Source organism: Schistocerca gregaria, chromosome 6 (assembly GCF_023897955.1).
Source record: "Schistocerca gregaria isolate iqSchGreg1 chromosome 6, iqSchGreg1.2, whole genome shotgun sequence".
Taxonomy (NCBI): Eukaryota; Metazoa; Arthropoda; class Insecta; order Orthoptera; family Acrididae; genus Schistocerca; species Schistocerca gregaria.
This window is the reverse complement of record NC_064925.1, coordinates 339,494,756-339,516,635: the sequence shown is the minus strand read 5'-3', so window position 1 is coordinate 339,516,635 and position 21,880 is coordinate 339,494,756. Positions and strand designations below refer to the sequence as shown.

The following is a 21,880-nucleotide window of genomic DNA, read 5'->3' as shown; positions in this document are numbered from 1 at the left end:
ATTTTATTTACTTATTATAAATTTAGAAACGTGTGACATAGTGATAATATGCATGACTTGATCACAAAATATTGTGATAGTCATGTAGCTATGAGTTATCTGTTGATAACCATATATGTACGCTCTACAAAAGCACCTTCACCTTAACAGCAACAGATAAAATTATTTTGTAGAGCAGCCATGATGGTAAAATGAGCATCAAGCTATGAATATGTAAAACTTATATAAAAATATGTCTATAAATAAAGATACAACTAAGAATTCAGTGAAGATATTTAAAAAGGTTAATAGTGTGCTTCTGAGTGTTTGCCAAATTGTGGCTGTTGGTGTTGTGGGGGTGGTCTTCACTCCTAAGAGTGATTTGGTGCAGCTCTCAATGCTACTGTATCCTGTGCAAGTATCTTCATCTCCAAATAACTACAATAACCTACACTGTTCTGAATCTGCTTACTGTATTCATTTCTTTGTTTCCCACTACATTTTCTACTCCCCACACTTCATTGGTGAGCCCTTGATGCCTCAGAATATCTTTTCTCCCCAGTTCTGTGCAGTACCTCACCATTAGTTACATGATCTACCCCTCTAATCATCAGCATTCTTCTGTAACACCACATTTCAGAAGCTTCTAATCTCTTCTTGTCTAAACTGTTTATCGTCCATGTCTCACTTCCATACATGGCAACACTCTAGCCAAATACTTTCAGGAAAGACTTCTGACACATCTATACTTGATGTTAACAAATTTCTCTTCTTCAGAAACACTTTTCTTGCCTTTGAAAGTCTACATTCTCTCCACTTTGGCCATCATCAAGTATTTTGCTGCCCAAGTGACAAAAAGACATCTAGTACTCAGTGTCTCATTTCCTAATCTAATTCCCTCAGCAATACCTGATTTAATTCTATACATATAATGGAATAATGGAATGTAGTCAAATTAAGTCAGGTGATGCTGAGGGAATTAGATTAGGAAATGAGACAATTAAAGTAGTGAAGGAGTTTTGCAATTTGGGGAGAAAATAACAGATGATAGTCAAAGTAGAGAGGATATAAAATGTAGACTGGCAATGGCAAGGAAAGCCTTTCTGAAGAAGAGAAATTTGTTAACATCTAGTATAGATTTAAGTGTCAGGAATTCGTTTCTGGAAGTATTTGTATGTAGTGTAGCCATGTATGAAAGTGAAACATGGGCGATAACTAGTTTGGACAGGAAGAGAATAGAAGCTTTCGAAATGTGGTGCTACAGAAGAATGCTGAAGATTAGATGGATAGATCATGTAACTAATGAGGAGGTATTGAATAGAATTGGAGAGAAGAGGAGTTTGTGGAACAATTTGACTAGAAGAAGGGATCGGTTAGTAGGAAATGTTCTGATGCATCAAGGGATCACCAATTTAGTACTGAAGGGCAGCATGGAGGGTAAAAATTGTAGAGGGAGACCAACAGATGAATACACTAAGCAGATTCAGAAGGATGTAGGCTGCAGTAGGTACTGGGAGATGAAGAAGCTTGCACGGGATAGAGTAGCATGGAGAGCTGCATCAAACCAGTCTCAGGACGGAAGACAACAACAACAACAACAACAACTACTACTACTACTACTACTACTACTACTACTACTACTCTTATAAGTGCAATCTGGTTTCTGTGTAATTGTAAATAGCCTTTTGCTCTCTGTATTTTACGCCAGCTACTTTCAGTATTTTAAAGAGAGTATTCCAGTTAGCATTGTCAAAAGCTTTCTCTTAAGTCCACAAATGCTATAAACATAGGTCGCTGTTTCTTAAACTATTTTCTGTGAAAATTTGTAGGGTCTGTATTGTCTCGCATGTTCCTACATTTCTCCTGAATCCAAATTGATCTTCCCTGTGGTTGGCTTCTGCCAGTTTCTCCATTCTTCTGTAGATAACGTGTTAGTATTTTGCATCCAAAACTTCTTCAATGGATAGTTCACCTGTCAGCACCTGTTTTGTTTGGGATTGGAATTACGATATTCTTCTTGAAGTATGAGGTTACTTTGCCTGTGACATACATCTTGCACACTAGATGGAAAAGTTTTCTCATGGCTGGCTCTCAGAAAGCTATCAGTAGTTCTGAAGGAGTGTTGTCTACTCCTGCAGTCTTGTTTCAACTTGGGTCTTTCAGTGCTCTGTCAAATTCTTCACACAGTATCATGTCTCCCTTCTCATCTTCATCCACATCGTCTAAATACTCCTTCCATCTTTCAGATTTCCCTTTTTTGAGTAGAAATGGTTTTCCATCTGAGCCCTTGGTATTCATACAGCTGCTTCTGTTTTCTCCAAAAGCCTCTTTTAAGTTTCCTAGAGACAATATCTGTCTTTCCACTAGTGATACATGTTTCAAACTCCTTACATTTGTCCTCCAGCCATTCCTGCTTGCCAATTTGTACTTTGTGTCGATCTCTTTTTTTGACACTTGTATTCCCTTTCACATGCTTCATTTACTGCATTTTTATTTCTCCTTTCATCAGTTAATTAAGTTCAATATCTCCTGTATTATCCAGGTGTTTCTACTAGACCTTGTTTTTTTACTTATTTGATCCAGTGCTGTATTCACTATTTCATCTCTCAAAGCCACCCATTTGTCTTCTACTGTGTGCCTTTTCCCTCTTCAAGTCAGTTGTTAACTTGTGTTTGCTCTGAAACTCTCAACAACCTCTGCATCTTTCAACTTTATCAGGTCCCACCTTCTACATTTTGTATCTTTTTGCAGTTTCTGCAGTTTTCGTCTATTGCTTTAATTTAAAGTGCAGTATTTAGATGACAGACCCAACCGTTTTTGTGAGGTACTGTGAGTTTTTCTGGTAAGTGTACTCACTTTGTGGACTCCAACCAGACTGTGAACTATTGTTGAACTCACAACCAATATACGGCCACCTTTGACTCCCAGCATCCTTTGATATTCTTTCTTTTTTTTGGAGCTCACACTTCTGTTCAGTGGAACACAATGTCCCTCAGTTCTTTCCAACTCTGGTGAATTTGGTAACTCTGGTGAATTTGGTGGCTGATGAGATCGTAATAAATTGATTGTCGCACTGCAAGCGGTATTTAAATTGAAACCACTGTCCGTGTTTATTAGTTTTCTCAAATCCTTATTCCAATAGAATCTTTAATTATGCTGTCCCACTAACTTTACATTTGCATCACGATACCGGTTTTACTGTATTTAATTTCATAATTGTAATCAAGGCAGTGTTCGATAACAGCTGATTTGCTTGGTGGTTATTGTCGGGTATGTTGCTAATGTTCCTTGCATCTCTCCTTGGAATAATAGTTACAAAAGCTGCTGACAGACGGCGCTGTACGCTGTGCAGCTCATATTAGAATACGTAAGTGAAATAATCATATGAAAACAACCTTTGCAAACAATCACATCACACTGTTTTCAAAATGTTCACCATTGGCACTACAGAGGTAGCACAAATGAAGAATGAAATTGGCTATCACATTTCGTAGTGTCTCAACCGAAATGGATTCACATGCCACAGAGATCACCGATAGAAGCTCGTCCAACATGGTGGGGTGCTTCGGGTAGATCATGTCTTTCACTGTGCCCCACAAAAAAAAAAAAAAAGTCACAAGGAGTCAAATCCGGCGAATATGGAGGCCAATCCATGCCTGCACCAGTAAATTTGGGACATTCCAAAGCAATGACTCGATTCCCAAAGTAGTCCTCAAGAAAGCAAAACACTTGTTCGGTCTGATGTGGTCGGGCTCGATATTGCATAAACCATTCAGTACCTGGTCGATCCTCTAACGCTTGCTGTGTGCTGACAAATTGTTCCAAAATCGCAATGTAATGTGCACCAGTGACCGTTTCTCGAATGAAAAAGGGCAATAATGCCTCTACTGCATACTGCAGCCCACACAGTAACTTTAGGAGAATACAGGGGTTTTGCTTCACACCAATATGGCTTTTCAGAACCCCAAAATCGCCAGTTCTGCTTATTCACGTATCCATTCAGGTGGAAGTGTGCTTCATCTGTAAACCAGATGCAGCCAACATCAAATCCTTCACTATCAATCATTGTGAGCATCTGATTAGCAAAGGCAACCCTTTGTTGCACAGCTCTTACGGGTATGACCTGGTGCGTTTGAATTTTGAATGGAAACATGTGTAGGCTCTTTCTCAGTATTTTCTGCGTGCTGGAACGCTTCAAACCAGTCTCAGATGCAATTCTGCAGATGGATGACATTGGATTTCGCTGAATAATTCCAGAAACTGTGTCGATATTTTCAGGTGTAACTGCGGTTTGCTTGCGGCCAACTTGCTTCACTAGATCATCAGTTACGCTGCCTGTTTGTTGAAATTTTGCCGAAGAGTGTGCAAATGGTTTTCACATCGGGTCCTTTTGGAACATTAAATCGTGCTTGAAAACTTTGCCTTGTTGCCGTACGACTCTCTTCTAACATGTGGTACTCTAGCACCAGAAAAACGTGTTGTTCAATGGAGTACATGGTTTTAATCTCTTCCTTTGGTACACTAACCTCCTTTCACGTTTCAATAGTTGAACTGATCGCTCTGGGCTTCGGATCACTATTTATACTAGGCATTACGTATGGCGATTACAGCGCCATCTGTTTGCAGATTTTGTAACTATTCTTTCAAACTGCCTTTCTGGACGCCCTAAGACATGCCACATTCACATGGAATGCGCCCCTTCCACCCGGGGGGCTTGCCACTCTTTGGCGAGTCCGTGCTTGACTTCCACGAGTCCCTAGCCTTAGTAACATCTTTTCCCTTCCATGCTGGATGTCTGTCCTTTTGCTATTCCTTTTCCCCTCCCTTGGGGAACATGTCTGGGGTGTTTTTGAGAATATGTTCCGCATTTTACAATCTCACCACGGTTTTTCCTTTTTTCCTTTCTTCGTTTCTTCATTTACCTTCTCCTATCCTTCCTTTGCTTCTTCGTTTGAAGCTCCTCTGTTTTCCTCTTCCTCCCTGTGCCCTCTTGAAGGCTGGCTCACGTGTCTGACACTTAACAGGTGATTGCGTAATGCATAATTCCCAGCCCCGCGTTGACAGTTAGGGTTTGCATGTGACCCTGGAACAAGCCAGGCCCAGAGAGAGGTGATTGCCTGGAGCCCTATTCTGTATTGTTCATACCGGTCGGTGCAGTAGTTTAACCTCGGTAGTTACGTCATTTTTGGTTATTTATCTGAAGTTCCTATTCAGTAAGCTTCTGAAATCTGCCACCGATCGGTCTTCCTGTCAATTTTTCGACAATTGTACTGAGAGGTTTTGGATTTCAGTATGGCCCTCTCGTTTGGTTCGGTGTGGCTTATTTACACCTACAATTTGTTATTTTAAACATATTGAGCAGTTTAAGCTTCGGAATTGGTGATTGTGTCACTGAAGAATCACAAGGATGCATCCAGGTGGAAAGTGAGTTCATAACAGATTATTTACCTTTGTTAGAAATATGGTTTGTTGTGTTACTGTGAATGATTATAACATAAAAAATAGTTTTGGTCAACATTCTCACAAAATACTTGCTATTTTTGTGTAATTAAGAGTTTAAAAAGTCATTAAATTTCAAAAGGTTGGCTCTGCTTACGTACATCACGTGGGTGATAGCTGAAATTACTAGTGACTTAATGTACTTTTTTCTGCAAATGGTTTACTTATTAATTATCAAAACACATTTAAAACTTTTAAGTGACAATGCAAAGGAATTTTGTGAAGCCTGATGGAGGCAACCTCCCAAAATTTCATACATATACGGCTCATGCCATCATTCGGCAATGAAGTCAGCCTGCATCTTTCAGGAGTGTTACGTGGAATATAGCGCCAAAGGCATGCGAGTTGTAATAGTGATGTTGATAATGCAACAAACTGCTGTCTCGAAGGTCATAGGTTCTCATATCCCATGATACCAAAACATTTTATTTCCCTCTTCGTGTTTGTAACACTTTCTGAGACTTCGTTCATCATCAAAGTTAAGCATTTTTCTGAAATATTCATTGTTATTTACACATAAGAGTGCACCTTCTCAGTAATGAATATCTTTGATTTTGTGACTTCCATTTGTGTAAGAAATGAATGATAAAAGTGCTGTGCATGAAACAACTGACAGTGAAATTTATATTTTTTCTTGTCACATATAATTCACCATTCTTTCTGGATACCTAGTGATTACCGAGTGTGGGCTCAGACTGGAATCTAACTAATATCTTATCGTAAATTACTGCAAATGAAACTAGCAGCAAGCGTCTTTGTACTCTAGCTTGTCACAAGTATTTATCTGTGATCGAATCCTTAACAACAGTGGACAGAGTTGAAAGATTCCTGCCACAATATTTTCAGACTATAGTCCCATATATGAAACTTTTTGATTCATCAGACTCGCCACATGCTCTTGAAAAGTCGATTTTTTAAATTTTGTTTTTATGAACCAAATTGTTGTTTTATCATATAGACAAGTAGGCTGCTTTATCATTTGGATCTCTAGGAGCGAGTTACAACCACATTCTATGCATCTTTCTATTCTTTAACACTCTCTTAAACAATTTATCGAGTTCGTAGCGATGTGTTTTGTCTATGCAACTAGCAGAAGGCAGTTTGTTTCTTGCCATATATGTTTCACTTCTCTTATTTGTGAAGCACATTCCAAAACGTTACATCCGAAAACAAAATGTCGATGTGAATGAGAATAAAATGACATAATGTGACATTTATGATAGTTTCTAGAACACTATAATGCATTAATGGTAGCACATGGTCAGCGAAATTTGAACAGTATTACATACTCTAACCACACTTTTCGCCACTGTGAAGAATAGCGTGCCTGTGTCGGCTGCTAGCTGCTTCGTTTTCATGCCGCTGTGGGGCTGCAGTGCGCATGCGTGGATCTGAAGCATATTGCTTTTGGTTGGTTGGCGCGAGGAGAACTGACAGCAGCATTTTGGTTCTTTAGGACCATTCAGAATCACATCTGAAATGCTTACAGAATAATGTTGGGGCTCTCCTTTGAAAACAAGACTGTTTGATGCGCTCGCATACCGAACCAATCGGCAAAATGGCAGAAAGATACAGAATAGGGTCCCTGAGCTGCTACCTTTCCAAATTGTCGATTGGTCCACCTGTCAGGTGTTCAGGAGGTGTGATCTGAGGTGTGAACAATCACTTAAGATGGGTGAGCCTCTATGATGGGGGACTCCTTGTTGGGAGGAGCGCACCATCGGAGATGCTGGCATCATGAGATATTTTCTCACAATGAGCCAATCATCATCTTCACAGTCCACATCTACCCAACATAAAACGGAATGGAGATCCCGATTCAAAGACCCTCTCAGCTGCACCACGGTTCCTCATGGTTTCGCGTACTGGAGGCGGTCAGTACTTTGCAACGGTAAATCCATTTCTTATTCAGGAAGGTATTAATGCAATTGCCGGTGCGGTGAAATCCTGCTCTCACTTACGCAATTGCATGAAATCCTGCTCTCACTTACGCAATGGCAATTTGCTTTTGGAGACTACTTCCGATTCTCAAGCACAACAACTGTTTGCACTTTACTTCTCCATGGCTATCCTGTTTGTGTTGAGGCCCACAGAACCCTGAATTCTTCCTGTGTGTGTGTGTTTTTTTTTTTTACACTAGGCTGCTTGATGGTCCGATTGTTGAATTGAAATATACCTCCCAGATTACGGTGTCATCACCATCCATTGGGTGATGAAAAAGGGAGATGCATTCTTAGTGCCCACATGTACTCTTTTTGTCATCTTTGGTAGAGTGGTGCTTCCGTCCAAGATCAAAGTAGGCTATGAAGTTATCACAGGTCGACCGTACATTCTGAACCCAATGTGCTGCTGCCAGTGCCATCATTTAAACCACAACCAGATGTATTGTCGATGCTTGACCAAATGTGTAACCTGTGGTAAGGGTGCGCAAGAGGGTGATTGCCTCCTCCTCCCTGCTGTATCAATTGCAATAGCGACCATGATTGTCCCGTGTATCTCGATGAGCGGACCATCCAGAAGATCCAGGTAAAGGAGAAAGTGGCTTACCCGGCTGCTCGCAAGTTACTGGTTAGTCACAAACAGTGCATTCTACCATCTGTCACTTACGGTACTGTTCTTGCTACATCTCGCTCCATGAAGAACATGGCCATGTGGACATGCGGCATCAAATTCAGCACTGTGTTTGTGAAATTGCCCAGTGTCGTGGTAGCATTGCTATGTCCTCCTCCAGCTTTTCAACAAGCCATCAAACATTTGCCTCCCGGGACAAAGTCACCTGCTACACAATCGGCAGGCCAAACAGGACAGAAGGAATACTTTTGCAAAGACTACCTATGTCCCTCCGGCCAACAAACCTGTGAGTCTTCCTCAGCCAACCGGAAAGGCTTCAGGAAGTCAAACAAAGGCAAATGGTCTTCTCCTTCGCCAGCTTGAAGATCCTTTTTGACGGTGTCGCTACTTGATACTCTCGCCTAACGGACCTCCATGTTGCTGGTGCGCATCGCCAACCATTTTTCTGCCATGCACTCTGCAGATCGACAGAAGGGAAACGCCGATGCCTCTGTAGATCTGATGGAGCAGGAGCCTCCAGCCTCTGTGCCCTGTAGTAGTGAGACTTTGAAGGCTGGCACTTGGCAACCGCCGAGGTGACACCCCTCCCATTTTTTTCCCACTCGTCGTTCCTCATTATGACTCTCCTTCAGTGGAATATTTCTGGATTTTGATCAAACAAAGAGGATTTATGACTGCTCTTAGAATCACAGCTTCTGATTGTTCTCTGCTCTCAGAAAATAAAATTGCGTTCTCATGACTGCTTTGAGCTCTTGAATTGTTTCCTGATCCATTTTGACCTTCACCCCAAGGATGGCATTCCATCTCATGGGGAATCATGCTGCTCACACGGGATGACATTTATAGTTAACCCATCTGCCAGACTACCCGCCTTCAAGCAGTTGCATTTCGCATTTTCCTTCCTCATTTGACCTTTTCCCTTTGTACTGTTTACATTCCTCCATCATTTGATGTTACCAGGGCAGACTTCCTCCAGCTGATTGGGCAGCTACCTTTTTCTGCTGCCCAGTGACTTTAATACGCACTATCCCATTTGGAGTTTTCCTGGAACCTGTCCAAGAGGTGCCCTCTTTGCTGATCTTATCATTGAACTTAACCTCCCCTGCCTTAACACAGGAGCATCCATGTTCCTCTCAGAGTCCATACACATCTATTCCCATTTTGACCTAACCTTCTGCAATGCCCAGCTACTGGAGGCTTTACTCGTCCCTGGTGACCTTTGGTTAACAAGATTTCTCCAGTTGTGATGAGCAGGTAGAATATCTTACAAACATTATCTTTACTACCGCAGAATGTGCCATTACTCGCACTTCCTCTTTACCATGCCGTGTCCCAGTCACCTTTGTGGATTGAGGCATGCTGTGACACAATTTGTGTGCAGAGATGTGCTTCCTCGAATGTTTAACTGTCGTCCCATGATGGCAAACTGCATTCATTATAAACAGTTGTGTGCAGAGTATCGTCGCGTTCTTTGGGATAGCAAAAAAGCTAGCTGGGTTTCATTCAATAGTTCTTTTAACAGTTCCACTCCCTCTTCCGTCATGTGGACCAACCTCCTGTAGCTCTCTGGGACAAGACCCATTCCTGAATTTCTGGTCTGACGGTATCTGATGATGTTGTAGTGGACCTAATTGCTATCTCCAACACCTTGGGTTACCATTTTGCAGAGATTTTGAGCTCCTCCCTCTATCACCTTGCCTTCCTCCATCGAAAACGAGTAGAGGAGACTCAGGCGATATTCTTCTCTTCTTAGAATCGTGAGTGCTACAATGCCACATTTACTATGAGGGAGCTAGATCATGCTCTCACTTCATCCTGACCCTCCGCCCCAGGGGCAGACGATGTTTACATTCTGATGTTGCAGCACATTTCTCGTGTGGACAAGCACTTTCTACTTCATGCATACAATGGCATCTGCGCAGAGAGCAAGTTTCACAGATGCTGGTGTGAAGCCACTGTCATACCCATACCTGAGCACCATAAGGACAAACGTCCTCCTTCTAGCTACTGCCCCATTTCTCTCACCATGATTCATGCCTGGCTGGTATGGTGGCTCGAGTCTTGCAATTTACTAACCACTACAGAGTGTGGTTTTTGAGCGTGCTGTTCTGCAGTTGACCATATTGTCATTGTCCACCCATGCCGTGAATGGTTTTCTGTGGAAATCCCAGACTGTTGCTGTGTTCTTTGATTTGGAGAAAGCCTACGACATCTGCTGAAGGACTGGTACCCTCTGTAATGTCTACACAAGGGGCTTCTGAGGCCGCATGTTTCATTTCCTTGAGGGATTTGTAAAAGACCGAGTTTTCAAGGTACATGTGGATTCTGCCTTGTCCGACACCTTTATCCAGGAAAACGGTGTTCCTTAGGATTCTGTCCAGAGCTTTGTCCTCTTTGCTATGGCCATTAACCCTGTGATGGCCTGTCTCCCGCCGGGCATCTCCGGCTCCCTTTTTGTTCATGGTTTTGCCATGTATTGCAGTTCTCCATGGACTTATCTCATTGAGTGGTGTCTTCAGCAATGCCTCAATTGTCTGTCTTATGGAGTATCGACAACGGCTTTTGTTTTTCCACTGAAAAAACTGTTTGTATGAATTTCTGGCTGCGTGGTTGGTTTCTTCCATCATCTTTACCTCTTAGGCCTGTAGCTCTTCTGTTCATTGAAACTACGAAATTCCTGGAGCTCATGCTCGATAGGAAACTTTCCTGGTCCTCCCACATCTCTTACCAAGCAGCCTGCTGTATGCGGTCCCTCAGTGTCCTGTCCCCTCAGTGGTACTTCCTGGGGGGCAGATCAATCCACCCTCCTGCATTTGTACCGGTCCTTTGTCCGTTCGAAACTAGACTATGGGTGTTTCGTTCATGCATCTGCACGTGTGTCCCTCTTACACTGTCTCAATACTACTCACCATCATGGCATCCATTTGGCCACTGGCGTCTTTTACACAAGCCTGGTTGAGTGCCTGTATGCAGAAGATGTCGATCTACTGCTGTCCTACCGCAGTGACAGGTATGCAAGACCTTGGTGTCTCGTATGCTTTTCTCATTGGCACTGACATTTTTCAGTATTGACTTCCAGAACACTGCTCAGTGTTCACAGTATAGCTCTTCACCCTGTATCAAGCTACACAGTACATCTGGCTACACAGGCTTTTCAATAGGGTCATCTACTCATTCTCTCAGTGCCCTTCAAAGCTTCTGTGAGCTGTACACCATCCATCCCTTAGTGCAACGGGTCCAGGAAAGTTGTCATTTACTCACTCTTGATGGGGCCACTGTGATGTTTATGTGGGTTCCTGATCATGTCGGTCTGACAGGAAACGAGGCCATTGACACTGCCGCCAAGGCTGCAGTCCTCATACTTCAGCCCGCTAGTTCTTACATTCCCTCTAATGATCTGTCACTGGTCCTCCCTTTATGGAACATGCTCTGGGTTATTAAGCCTCTCCCAGCGGCTTGGAGAACCTCCTCTCAGCCTGATGAGATAATTTTAGATAGGTTGCATATCGGGCACTGTCTTTTTAGCCACCACCATTTGTTAAGTGGTGCTCCCCCACCACTTTGTGCTCATTGTGCTCAGCCTTAGATGGTCAGCCATTTCCTGACAGAATGCCCTTTTTTTAACCACTTATATTGTTATTTGTGTTTGCCTTCTGAGTTATCAACCGTTTTATTGAACAACACGCAGGCTTTTGACCACGTTTTACTTTTTAACCGTTGTAGCAGTATGGTGAAGCCCATTTAATTTTTAATTCAGGACCTCCGTTTCTCTATGGCGTATTTTATAGACCTTTCTCCACATCCATGTTTATAGCTGTCTCCTCCTCTGTCGATTGGGATTAATGTGTTGTCATTTTTAACTCCTTTCTTTGTCTTCATGTTCTACTGTTTTGACATGGGAGTGTATGACCCTAGTTGGTTTTGCACCCTAAAACAAAACAAAGCACAACACATGGAATGTGATACACACCAAGCTTTCAGAGACCTGGATCATCTTTAAATTTACAAAGAATAATTTTTACCTTAGTTGAAGCGAACAAAAGACACTGGATGCCATGTTTTGATAGAGGTGTACTGTCTATCAGGATAGGTGAGGAAAGATGTAAGGAACATCAGCGACATACCTGTCTAAAACAACACATCAAATTGGCCATGAAAGGAAATATGGTGAGACCAATATTGTGGTCCATACTCAAAGTTTCTGGATTCACATAATTTAGGAGTCTCAAAATAAAGAGGTCAAAAAAAAAAAAAAAAACAGTGTGTGTGTGTGTGTGTGTGTGTGTGTGTGTGTGTGTGTGTGTGTGTGTGTCCATCTTACCAGTACTATAGACAATAAACATGACTGTAAATGAATGTGAATATTAAAATTAAAAAAGATCATAATTTTTGTATATTTTTAGTGAAAAATATGGATTTTAAAGTAACGAAATAGACGGATTTAGAGCAATTAATCTTAAAAACTTTAAATGCTAAATGTGCTACATAAATCATATACGAGGGTTGACGGCAAAGTAATGCCTCCACCTTCGTAACTCTTCAGTTGGCAGTGTTGGTATGTGGCAGGTACTGGCTTGTTTCGTAGCCTCTTCTCTACAACTCCAGTTGGCAGGAAGCCTTAGCATTGAACGGTTATGTTGTTATCATGTAAAGTATGGAACCCTGCTTGGACGGTCAGTCAGTGCAATTTAAGCAACATGCAGTCACTGAATTCTTGACAGCAGAAGGTGTCACCCCACAAGAGATTCATCGGAGTATGACAGCAGTTTATAGTCATTGAGTTGATTTGAGTGTTGTGTGTCGTTGGTCAAGTAAGTGTAAAGATGTTGAGGCGAGAACATCAGACCTACATGACAAACAAAGAGTGGACGTTCTGTCACAGCAACCACCGTGTTTCACAAGCTAAATGTTGACAGATTGATTCAGCATAATCGTCGTATCACTCAGAGAGAAATCAGAAGCACAATCAGCATTTCACAAGAACATGTGGGTCACATTATTGCTTTGCTTGGCTTTTGAAAGATCTGTGCATGCTGGGTACCCCAGATGCTGATGCTTTTCTCCATTCAATTGTGACAGGAGACAAAAGCCGGTACACCATTACGACCCGGAGACGGAATGCCAGTCTATGGAATTTCAACACAAAGACCCGCCCCAGAAAAAGAAATTCCAGACACAGCTCTCGACTGGAAAGATCATGGCCACTGTGTTCTGGGCTGCAGATAGTGTTATCCATGTTGATTTCCTTGATTGTGAACAACAGTAAATTCAGAACATTACATCAAAATGCTGCGAACTCTTAAACGACGGCTACCAAGGGTCCGAAAGGAAAAGGGAAATGTTTTCCTGTGGCATGACAGTGTCAAACCACACACTTAACGTGCCATCACAGCAGAACTTCAGAGACTGAATCTCACCACCGTACGGCATCGTCCATACAATCCAGATTTAGCACTGTCTGACTTCCATCTGTTCCCAATAATGAAAGCCTATCAGTGGGGACATCATTATGCTTCTGATGTTGAGAGAACTGTGCGACTGTGGTTGAGGAAACAGTATGTTGACTTCTTCCATGACGGCGCCAGAAAACTTGTTTGTCATTGGCAGAAATGTATCCAATTGGCTGGTGACCATGTGGAAGTGTGAATATTGGTACTTGAATATCACATTCTAAGGATTATTTCAGTGTTTGATTTATTAAAATATTACCACCCAAACACAATTAATGAAAGTGGAGGCATTACTTTTCATTCAACCCTCATACAATATAATTAAACAACTTCTTATTCAGTTCTTATAAAGCTTCTCTTTCTTTATATACTTGGATATTTAGTGAATCTTGGCAGTTTTTTGGTTATTTCAGTATACTCAAAACATAAGAATGTACTTAGTATACAGTCCAGTAACATTAATGTGACCACCACCTATGTTCAATCTCGAAGCATAGTAAGCACTCACAAATGTGGCAGCACTAAAAGTGGTAGGTGTATAAATTATGTTGTGGAAGATGCGGGAATCAGGGCAGTCATTGTTGTAATGCAGAAATGAAGCAATTTCTTGTGATGTCCTATCACATCGGCTTTTGGGCCAAGATTTGGAAGCGTTTCTGAAACAGTTAAGCCTGTAAACTGTTCCCATGCTGCCAAGGTTATAGTATACCATGGAAGGCAAAATAGCACTATCCAGAACTGGTGCCGAGGCAACTTTGGTGCACCACAGACCGTAGATGACAGTGGTGAATGACAGCTGCAGAGATGTGTACAGGCAGCTGTTGAGCAGCTAACTGTCCAGGTGCACCAAGGGGCTACCAATGGTTTCTCCTCAATGACCATTCAATGCTGTGTGTGAGCCTGCGCAGTAGGCACTTGGTTCATACACCCATGCTGACTGCTTTTCATTGGTGGCCAAGGCTACAATTTGCCACTGAGTGGCGACAGGTGGCCTTTCCAAATGGATCACGTTTTATGCTCCACCAGACAGATGGTACAAACACTTTCACAATTGTCGGAAGTTTCCGGACTGGAGGAGGGATTTTATGGTCCGGGGGATGTTTTTGTGATATTCCCTGGGTGATCTCGTGATTCTGGAAGGCATAATGGATCAGCACAAGTATGCATGTTGCCTTGGGGACCATGTACATTACTACATGCATGTGTTTTCCCTTGGCACAATGGCATCTACCAGCAGGACAATGCAATGTGTCACATCTCGCAGTATGTGTGCTTGGTTTGAAGAGCACTTGAGTTTACCATACTCCCGTGGCTACTAAACTCGCTGGATTCAAATCAAATTGAGAATCTTTGTGCCCACACCGATTGAGCTGTTCATGCCCTGGTTCCTCAACTGAGAAACCTGGTGCAGCCTGCCATGGCACTACAGTTGGCATGCCTCCACATTCATTTCTGTTCCTTACAGAACCTCACTGACACACTTCCTGCACATCGTGCAGTGATGAGCACTGAAAAATGTGGCCACATTAATGTGCCTGGAATGTGTATACCAAATCAGTTTTTGGTCATTTCTGATGGTTCATTTGCTGAACCATTTTTGGAAACTGGTTTTTACTTTAATCAGTTGACATAGGATGATCCAGACAAAGAATTAGGGACAGCTGTTTGGTGATGTTACTGTAAATCACATCTGGGAAAGTAATTCAGATTCACATGTAAAAGAAAAACTTATAAATGCTAGCAGTGGCATTCACTAGCCACAATTTCATATTTGACTGAATGTTTACAGCTACTATTTTGATTTGACTTGTAACGGCAGTTAATGCAGAATCTTTATTAGAAATATGTATGTCATTAAGAGAAAACATTATGTTTATTTCTTTTGTTTGACAGGTCTGAAACCCTACTCATGTACACGGTGTCAGAAAACATTTAGTAGAAAATATCATTTAGAGAGACACGTTTCACAAACAGGCTGTGATGGGAAGTCAAGGACTAATTTTCCATGTCAGGTAATTGTAGTTGACCTAAACTTTGTATTTATTCATCATATCGCGTTATAAGTTTCTTTACAATTTTTATGTCTATTACTCAGGTGTGTGGGCGAATGTTCAGCCGCAAAGATAATTTGAGGCAGCATCTACGTGCTCATGCAGGTCAGGTGATACGCAAGAAGACTTACACTTGTGAACATTGTCATCGAGAGTTCCAGGGTGCTACACTCTTGCAGGTTCATTTGAGGACCCATACAGGTTAGCAAAGTAATTTGAAATTTGTTTGTTCAAATTTCTATTAAGATCTTGCTCATAACTTCAATGTCTTCCTTTCTGTATGGGATACGAATATTTCATGAAAGATTCCAACCAGATGTGTTAACTGTGTTGACAATAAAATAATTTCTAACCATTAGTTAATATTATAATATCTAAAATATAACTAAAGGACCTTATTGTGTATTACAAAAATGCTGTGTCAGACATGTGTGATTCTTAAAAATTTATGAATCTGTAATACATTTTTGATAAATACCTCTCATCAGAAACACCGTGCTTTAATGCACCATTATGATTTTAAGTTTTGACAGTTAACTTGTCACTTTTCATTTGATTTACAGTGAATGTCTGTGCATGTGCATTGATAGTCCCTCACTTGTATTTAAATATTAAATCATGTTAGCATTAACACTACTGATAGTCATCTGTAAAATTACAAAAAGGTGGCAGAATGTTGTTTAATTTACAGTTAATTTGGTTATTGTTTTGGAAACTGAACCTGTATTTACTTACTATTCACATATTATTTAAATGTTTACTATACTAATGGGTAAACATTATGTTTGCCTGCAATTTTCTTAAATTGAAACTTTCCTATATACAACAGTATCACCTGTGAGCAGTGTTCTGAAGCTTTCAGAGGCTCATTTATGTATTTCATGTACAGTAACACACCTTAAACACTCCTTTCTGGTACTCCCGAAATTACTGTTATATGTGAAGATGTTACTCCATTAAGAACAACATTTTGAAGTCTGTGAGGAAATCCTGAATTCAGTCACAAAGCTGATCCAGTGTTTCATAAGCTGTTGTTTTGTTCACTAGGCCACAATGTGAAACTACGTCTATATCTTCTGGTAGCCAAGGAATGTGGGATCAACAACACACACACACACACGAAATCACAACTCGCACACAGATGACTACTGTCGCTGGCCACTGGAGACAGTGGTAATTTGTGTGGTACTTGTGCTTGTGTGAATATATATATATATATATATATATATATATATGTGTGTGTATGTGCGGATGGATATGTGTGTGTGTGTGTGCGAGTGTACACCTGTCCTTTTTTTTTTTCCCCTAAGGGAAGTCTTTCCGCTCCCGGGATTGGAATGACTCCTTACCCTCTCCCTTAAAACCCACACCCTTTCATTTTTCCCTCTCCTTCCTTCCTTCCTGACGAAGCAACTGCCAGTTGCGAAAGCTCGTAATTTTGTGTGTGTGTTTGTGTGTTTTGTTCCTGTGCCTGTCTGCCGGCGCTTTCCCGCTTGGTAAGTCTTGGAATCTATATATATATATATATATATATATATATATATATATATATATATATATATATATATATATGTGTGTGCTTTTTCCATTTTGGAAAATGATATTTTGGTCACAACCTTATATGTATAGCAGCCTCTTTGTTGTTCATGTCTGTAACTCTACATCTTATATGTATGGTGAGTAGCAATCTATCTTTTTCATTATATTGTTGATGGACAATGGTTGATTGGACTTGTTATGTTATTGAATAATCTTACAGGCCCCTAACATCTAGAATATCTTATAAATCAGCTTCTATCAATATTGGAAGAGGTTCTTTTGGCTATGAGGCTGTATGTTCTTCCAGCATGTTGGGCCACTGCACATTCTAGTCATCAGGTGAAATATTTATAAATTTAAAATACATTGGCAGATGGATCCACAGAATGATGATGTTTGTTGGCCACCCAGCTATCTGGATATTACTTCTTTCTTTCTTTCTTTCTTTCTTTCTCCTGGGATAGTGGTTGAAAGCTGAACTCTACAAATAAAAAGTACACACAAGAGATGAAATGATAATGCAGATCATGATTAGGGCTGCCCCCCATAAGTTACTCCAGAGTCACCTTAGCAGAGCTACAGTACTCGAAGGTGGTATCAAGAGAATTTCGAAGTCCACTGACATTGGAGGTGCAATTTATGATTAACACAATTATTTGCATTTTCTTAACACCTTTTCTGAGTATTTGTTTGGGTTGAATTTTAGCAGCTGGATCTCTGTAACCAATAAATAGTGAAGACATGGTATATATAGAATGTTCTATTCAAATTAACCTATACTGTCACAAACTAAAAAAAAATTACTGTTTACCACAGGCATACCATTTCAGTGCTGTGCAGTGAGTGAAAACAGAAACCATTTTATTATTATTATTATTATTATATTCAGTGAACCAATTTTGGAAGACTGAATTCAATATTTGGCTTTCTCTCTCTCTGTCATCTTCAGTTTTGATGCCAATATAATTACTGAGCAGCTGTGTAAATAATTTTGATCCAGGCTTTCTTTGCAGCTTTCTTACTAGCAGCTGTATAAACATCAATACTTAAACATTGCAGGCAGAGGGCAAAATGAGAGCCCCACACTGTGTTGATGGCCCCCATTAGCAGCTCATATTAATCTATGATTCAAATATGCAGGAGAAGTGATTCAACCCAGAGAATTACACCGGGTGAAGACATAACATCTAAGTTATAAACAATCAATAATATGATATGGAATAGATATAACAAAAATTATTATCTGAAAATGCAAAACCGATGTAGAACATTATAATGACGCATGGTTATACAAAGCATTGTACAAACTAGAAATATTGATTATTGGAGGTGGATTGGTACTCAAAGAAATAACATAAGAAATAGAAACACAATGATTCAGTTTGCACTGCACAAGGAAACCAAGCAAGCTGGCTCAGTGATTAACATTACATTCAGGAGAATTGGGGTTCAGATCTCTGTCCACCTACACATGTGTAGGTGTTTGGCAATTTCTCTGCATCGTTTAAGGCAATGCACCTGGAAGTAACACGGAGCTGAAATATCCGAGTTAAGTTTCGGAGCTCCCATATAACACTAACAGGAATGTGAAGCTCAAAGATGAAAACAAAATAATATAGCCAGGTTGGGAACAGGGTGTTGGACGTTGTTGCTGTAGGCAGTTTCTTTCTCAACTGTTTTGAGTAAAAATACTCGTAATTGTCATGCCAATGTCAAAAGCTAGACAAACTTTGCATATTACTTTGTAGATCACGTGTGTTTCATTGCAGCCTGCCCTCACCTTGATAATATTTTTATATTGCATTTGACACATTTAGAACAAATTTTCCATATCATATGTGTCTGTACACTTTTCATTCATTAATTCACAAACTGTTTTCTGTAAATCTTCATTCTGAAGGAAAGCCTTCTAGGATGTGGAAGAAATCAAGAGACATTAATAGACAGGAGCAGCCAGTACCAGATGATGTGGTAACACTAGCAGATAATGCAATGACAGCAATTAAACAGGGAATGTGCTGAAAGAGTTGATCTCTAAATATCCTTCCAAAAAAACCAGCTACATCTGCTCATAACATCCTGTTCAAGAACTAATCACAAAATATGGACAAATCGAGAATGTTCTGTATTTCTAGTACGTACGTGAAATATGTGAGCCTATAAGGGAATTAAAATGGCACAAAAAATTGAATGTAAAAAAAAAAAAACACAAACAAAGAAATATATGTCCATACATAGAAAAATTGGGCACTATTTAGAGTTTTCAAGCCTGAAGTGTTGTATGCTAGCAAAACACGTCCACTTTACAGAGAAGGTGATCTGGAAGGTATCCTAAAAGAACAACAAAATTCTAAGTAAGATACTTGGGCTCCAAAACAACAAAAACTGGATACAGACATAAGAAAAAGGAGATTGAAATTTTATTGGCATCTCCACCAAGTTCCAACAAGAAAAGGCTGAATTTCATACGACTCGGACACTATTTATGACTGATTATCATTTTATTGTTCTTTAGAGTATATAGCCATTGTCTGCAAATAGTGTGAACAATGATATGAATACATTAAATTATCATTTTATTGTTCTTTTAGACTTTATAGCCATTGGTCTGGCAATAGTCTGAAACATAATATGAGAACATTAAATTAGTTTGTGGGTGGAGGATGTACATAGAACAACTCAAAGCCATACCCTGGATCCCACAACTCAAAAATGATTTAGTATAGGCTCATGTAAATCGGGGACAAAGAGGACTGAAGAAGGAAAAAAACCCACAGGAAAAAGAAATGAGAGCTGCTTGGAAACTCAGAAGACTGAACCATAATAACTTTGTGTGATCCAATAAGGTCCACTCACACATAATAATAATGATGATGATGATGATGATGATGATATGAATAATAATAATAATAATAATAATAATAATAATAATAATAAACCAATTGAAACTAGTACTAGCCCACTCATATTCTTAATTTCAGCAATGAAAGTATATTGTTATGTCAATAGATATTCTGCGCTTGTGGACTGGGTGTTGTGTTGTCCTCATCATCATTTCATCCTCACCACCGGCACGCAGGTTGTCCAGTGTGGCATCGACTGAAATAAGACTTGCACTCGGTGACCGAATTTCCCTGATGGGGCCTCCCTGCCAACAATGCCATATGATCATTTCCTTATTTTTTCGATGCAATGGTATGGTTTAATGCTGCAAGTGGGTCATTAGTGTGCTATAACACTTGCACGGGGCCTCGTTAGGTAACATTAGTGTTAACTCAAATTTACATCCTTGAATCAAAATATCCAGGAAAATGTTAAGCATTTTGAACAATAAAATTATTTTTTATAAGGGCTTCCTGTAATGTTTTGTTTGTTTTCAGTTATTCCCATATTCCCTGATGAAAGAAAATATATAAGCTTAACATATATTTTTCTTTCTTACTATTTGTATTATGATAGTCAGTGCTAAATAGCTATCTGAGTTTTATGAGGATAATTCTCTTGTCCAGTAAGATGTGTTTTGCTTTCTGTGGCTCTTGTAACACAGAGTATTAATGTTGTCATTGAATACAAGATACAGTCCTTTATAATTTATGTTGTCAGTTTAATCCTCGAGCGGGCACGACATTTTTGATAACACGAGTGAGCATGAGACATATCTGATACACATGTAATGAATAGCTGTTGTTATGTTACCAAGAGAAACATGGATGAGCAGAATCATAGTTTAGTCCTAGTTTTATTACACAGTGATAAAATAAACTTAAATCATATGAGCTAAATTACTGTTTAATTAAACAATAAAGAAACCTGCATAGGAGGCAAGCACGTTACCATCCAGCTAAGCAGGTGGACACAGTTGTCAGATCCCTGTCAACTGCTTACACGATTACTAATAATCTCGAGGATAACTGACTATCACTGTGGGATTGTGCTGCCACCTTGGAAGTGGGGTCATTTTCTTGCACAGCTCGTAATTTTTTCCTCACATAGCTCGCTGTTTATTTTATGTTACTGCTGATCACGTGGACATATCACAACACAACTTCTCACTGCGTTAGCTGAAACTGTAATGAAGAAACAGGTAAAGGCTCACAATTGTAAAACAGCAATGGAATGGTACGAAACAACTTTTTTGTGATTGGGGCACTTTATACATAGGCATGCCCACTTGAGGATTAGAGGTGTTGCTCTAACATCATTTCTTGGTTGCTGGTTAGTAAAAATGCTATAAACATCAATGTTAAAAAGCAGAAAATACAATAAAGACAATATTATGAAAAGGATAGATTGGTACTCGCCATATAGTGAAGGTGTTGAGTCACAGACAGGCACAACAAAAGACTGATAAATATGTGAGCTTTCGGCCTGAAAGGCCTTCTTCTGACGTAGACAGATGTAGCGCGCGCACACATTCATGCAAACACAACTCAACTGCACATGATCACTGTTTCTCACTGCTGAGCCCAGACTGTGAGGAACTGCATATGATGGGAGAAGCGGTCTGGTTGGTGGGGGTAAGGAAGTGGCTGGGAGAGGAGGGGGAGGGATAGCAAGTTAGGGGGAACAGTAAAGTGCTGTTTATGGTGCGTACAGTGATGTGGTGGAGAGAGTGGTAGGATAGCTATGTGCAGATGAGAGGTTAGAAGGAGAGCAGGAGTAGTCCGGGGAGGTGGGGGCGGTGAAGAGTGAATTGAACAGAAAAGAAGAGAAATAAAAATACTGTGAGTGTTTTGGTGCAATGCAAGGCTGTGTAGTGCTGTAGTGGAACAGGGGAGGGGATAGATGGAT

At 40.3% G+C, this 21,880-nt stretch overlaps 1 protein-coding gene across 10 annotated transcripts in view; it reads left to right on the top strand.

Moving 5' to 3' along the window:
* LOC126278599 (gastrula zinc finger protein XlCGF57.1-like) overlaps positions 1-21,880 on the top strand; it is a 486,383-nt gene that overhangs the window by 435,903 nt on the left and 28,600 nt on the right. For all 10 annotated transcript variants that reach the window (XM_049978828.1, XM_049978824.1, XM_049978826.1 and 7 more), the window contains 2 exons: positions 15,393-15,511; positions 15,595-15,751. In XM_049978828.1, the coding sequence (XP_049834785.1) occupies positions 15,393-15,511; positions 15,595-15,751 (276 nt within the window). The remainder of the gene's footprint in view (positions 1-15,392; positions 15,512-15,594; positions 15,752-21,880) is intronic.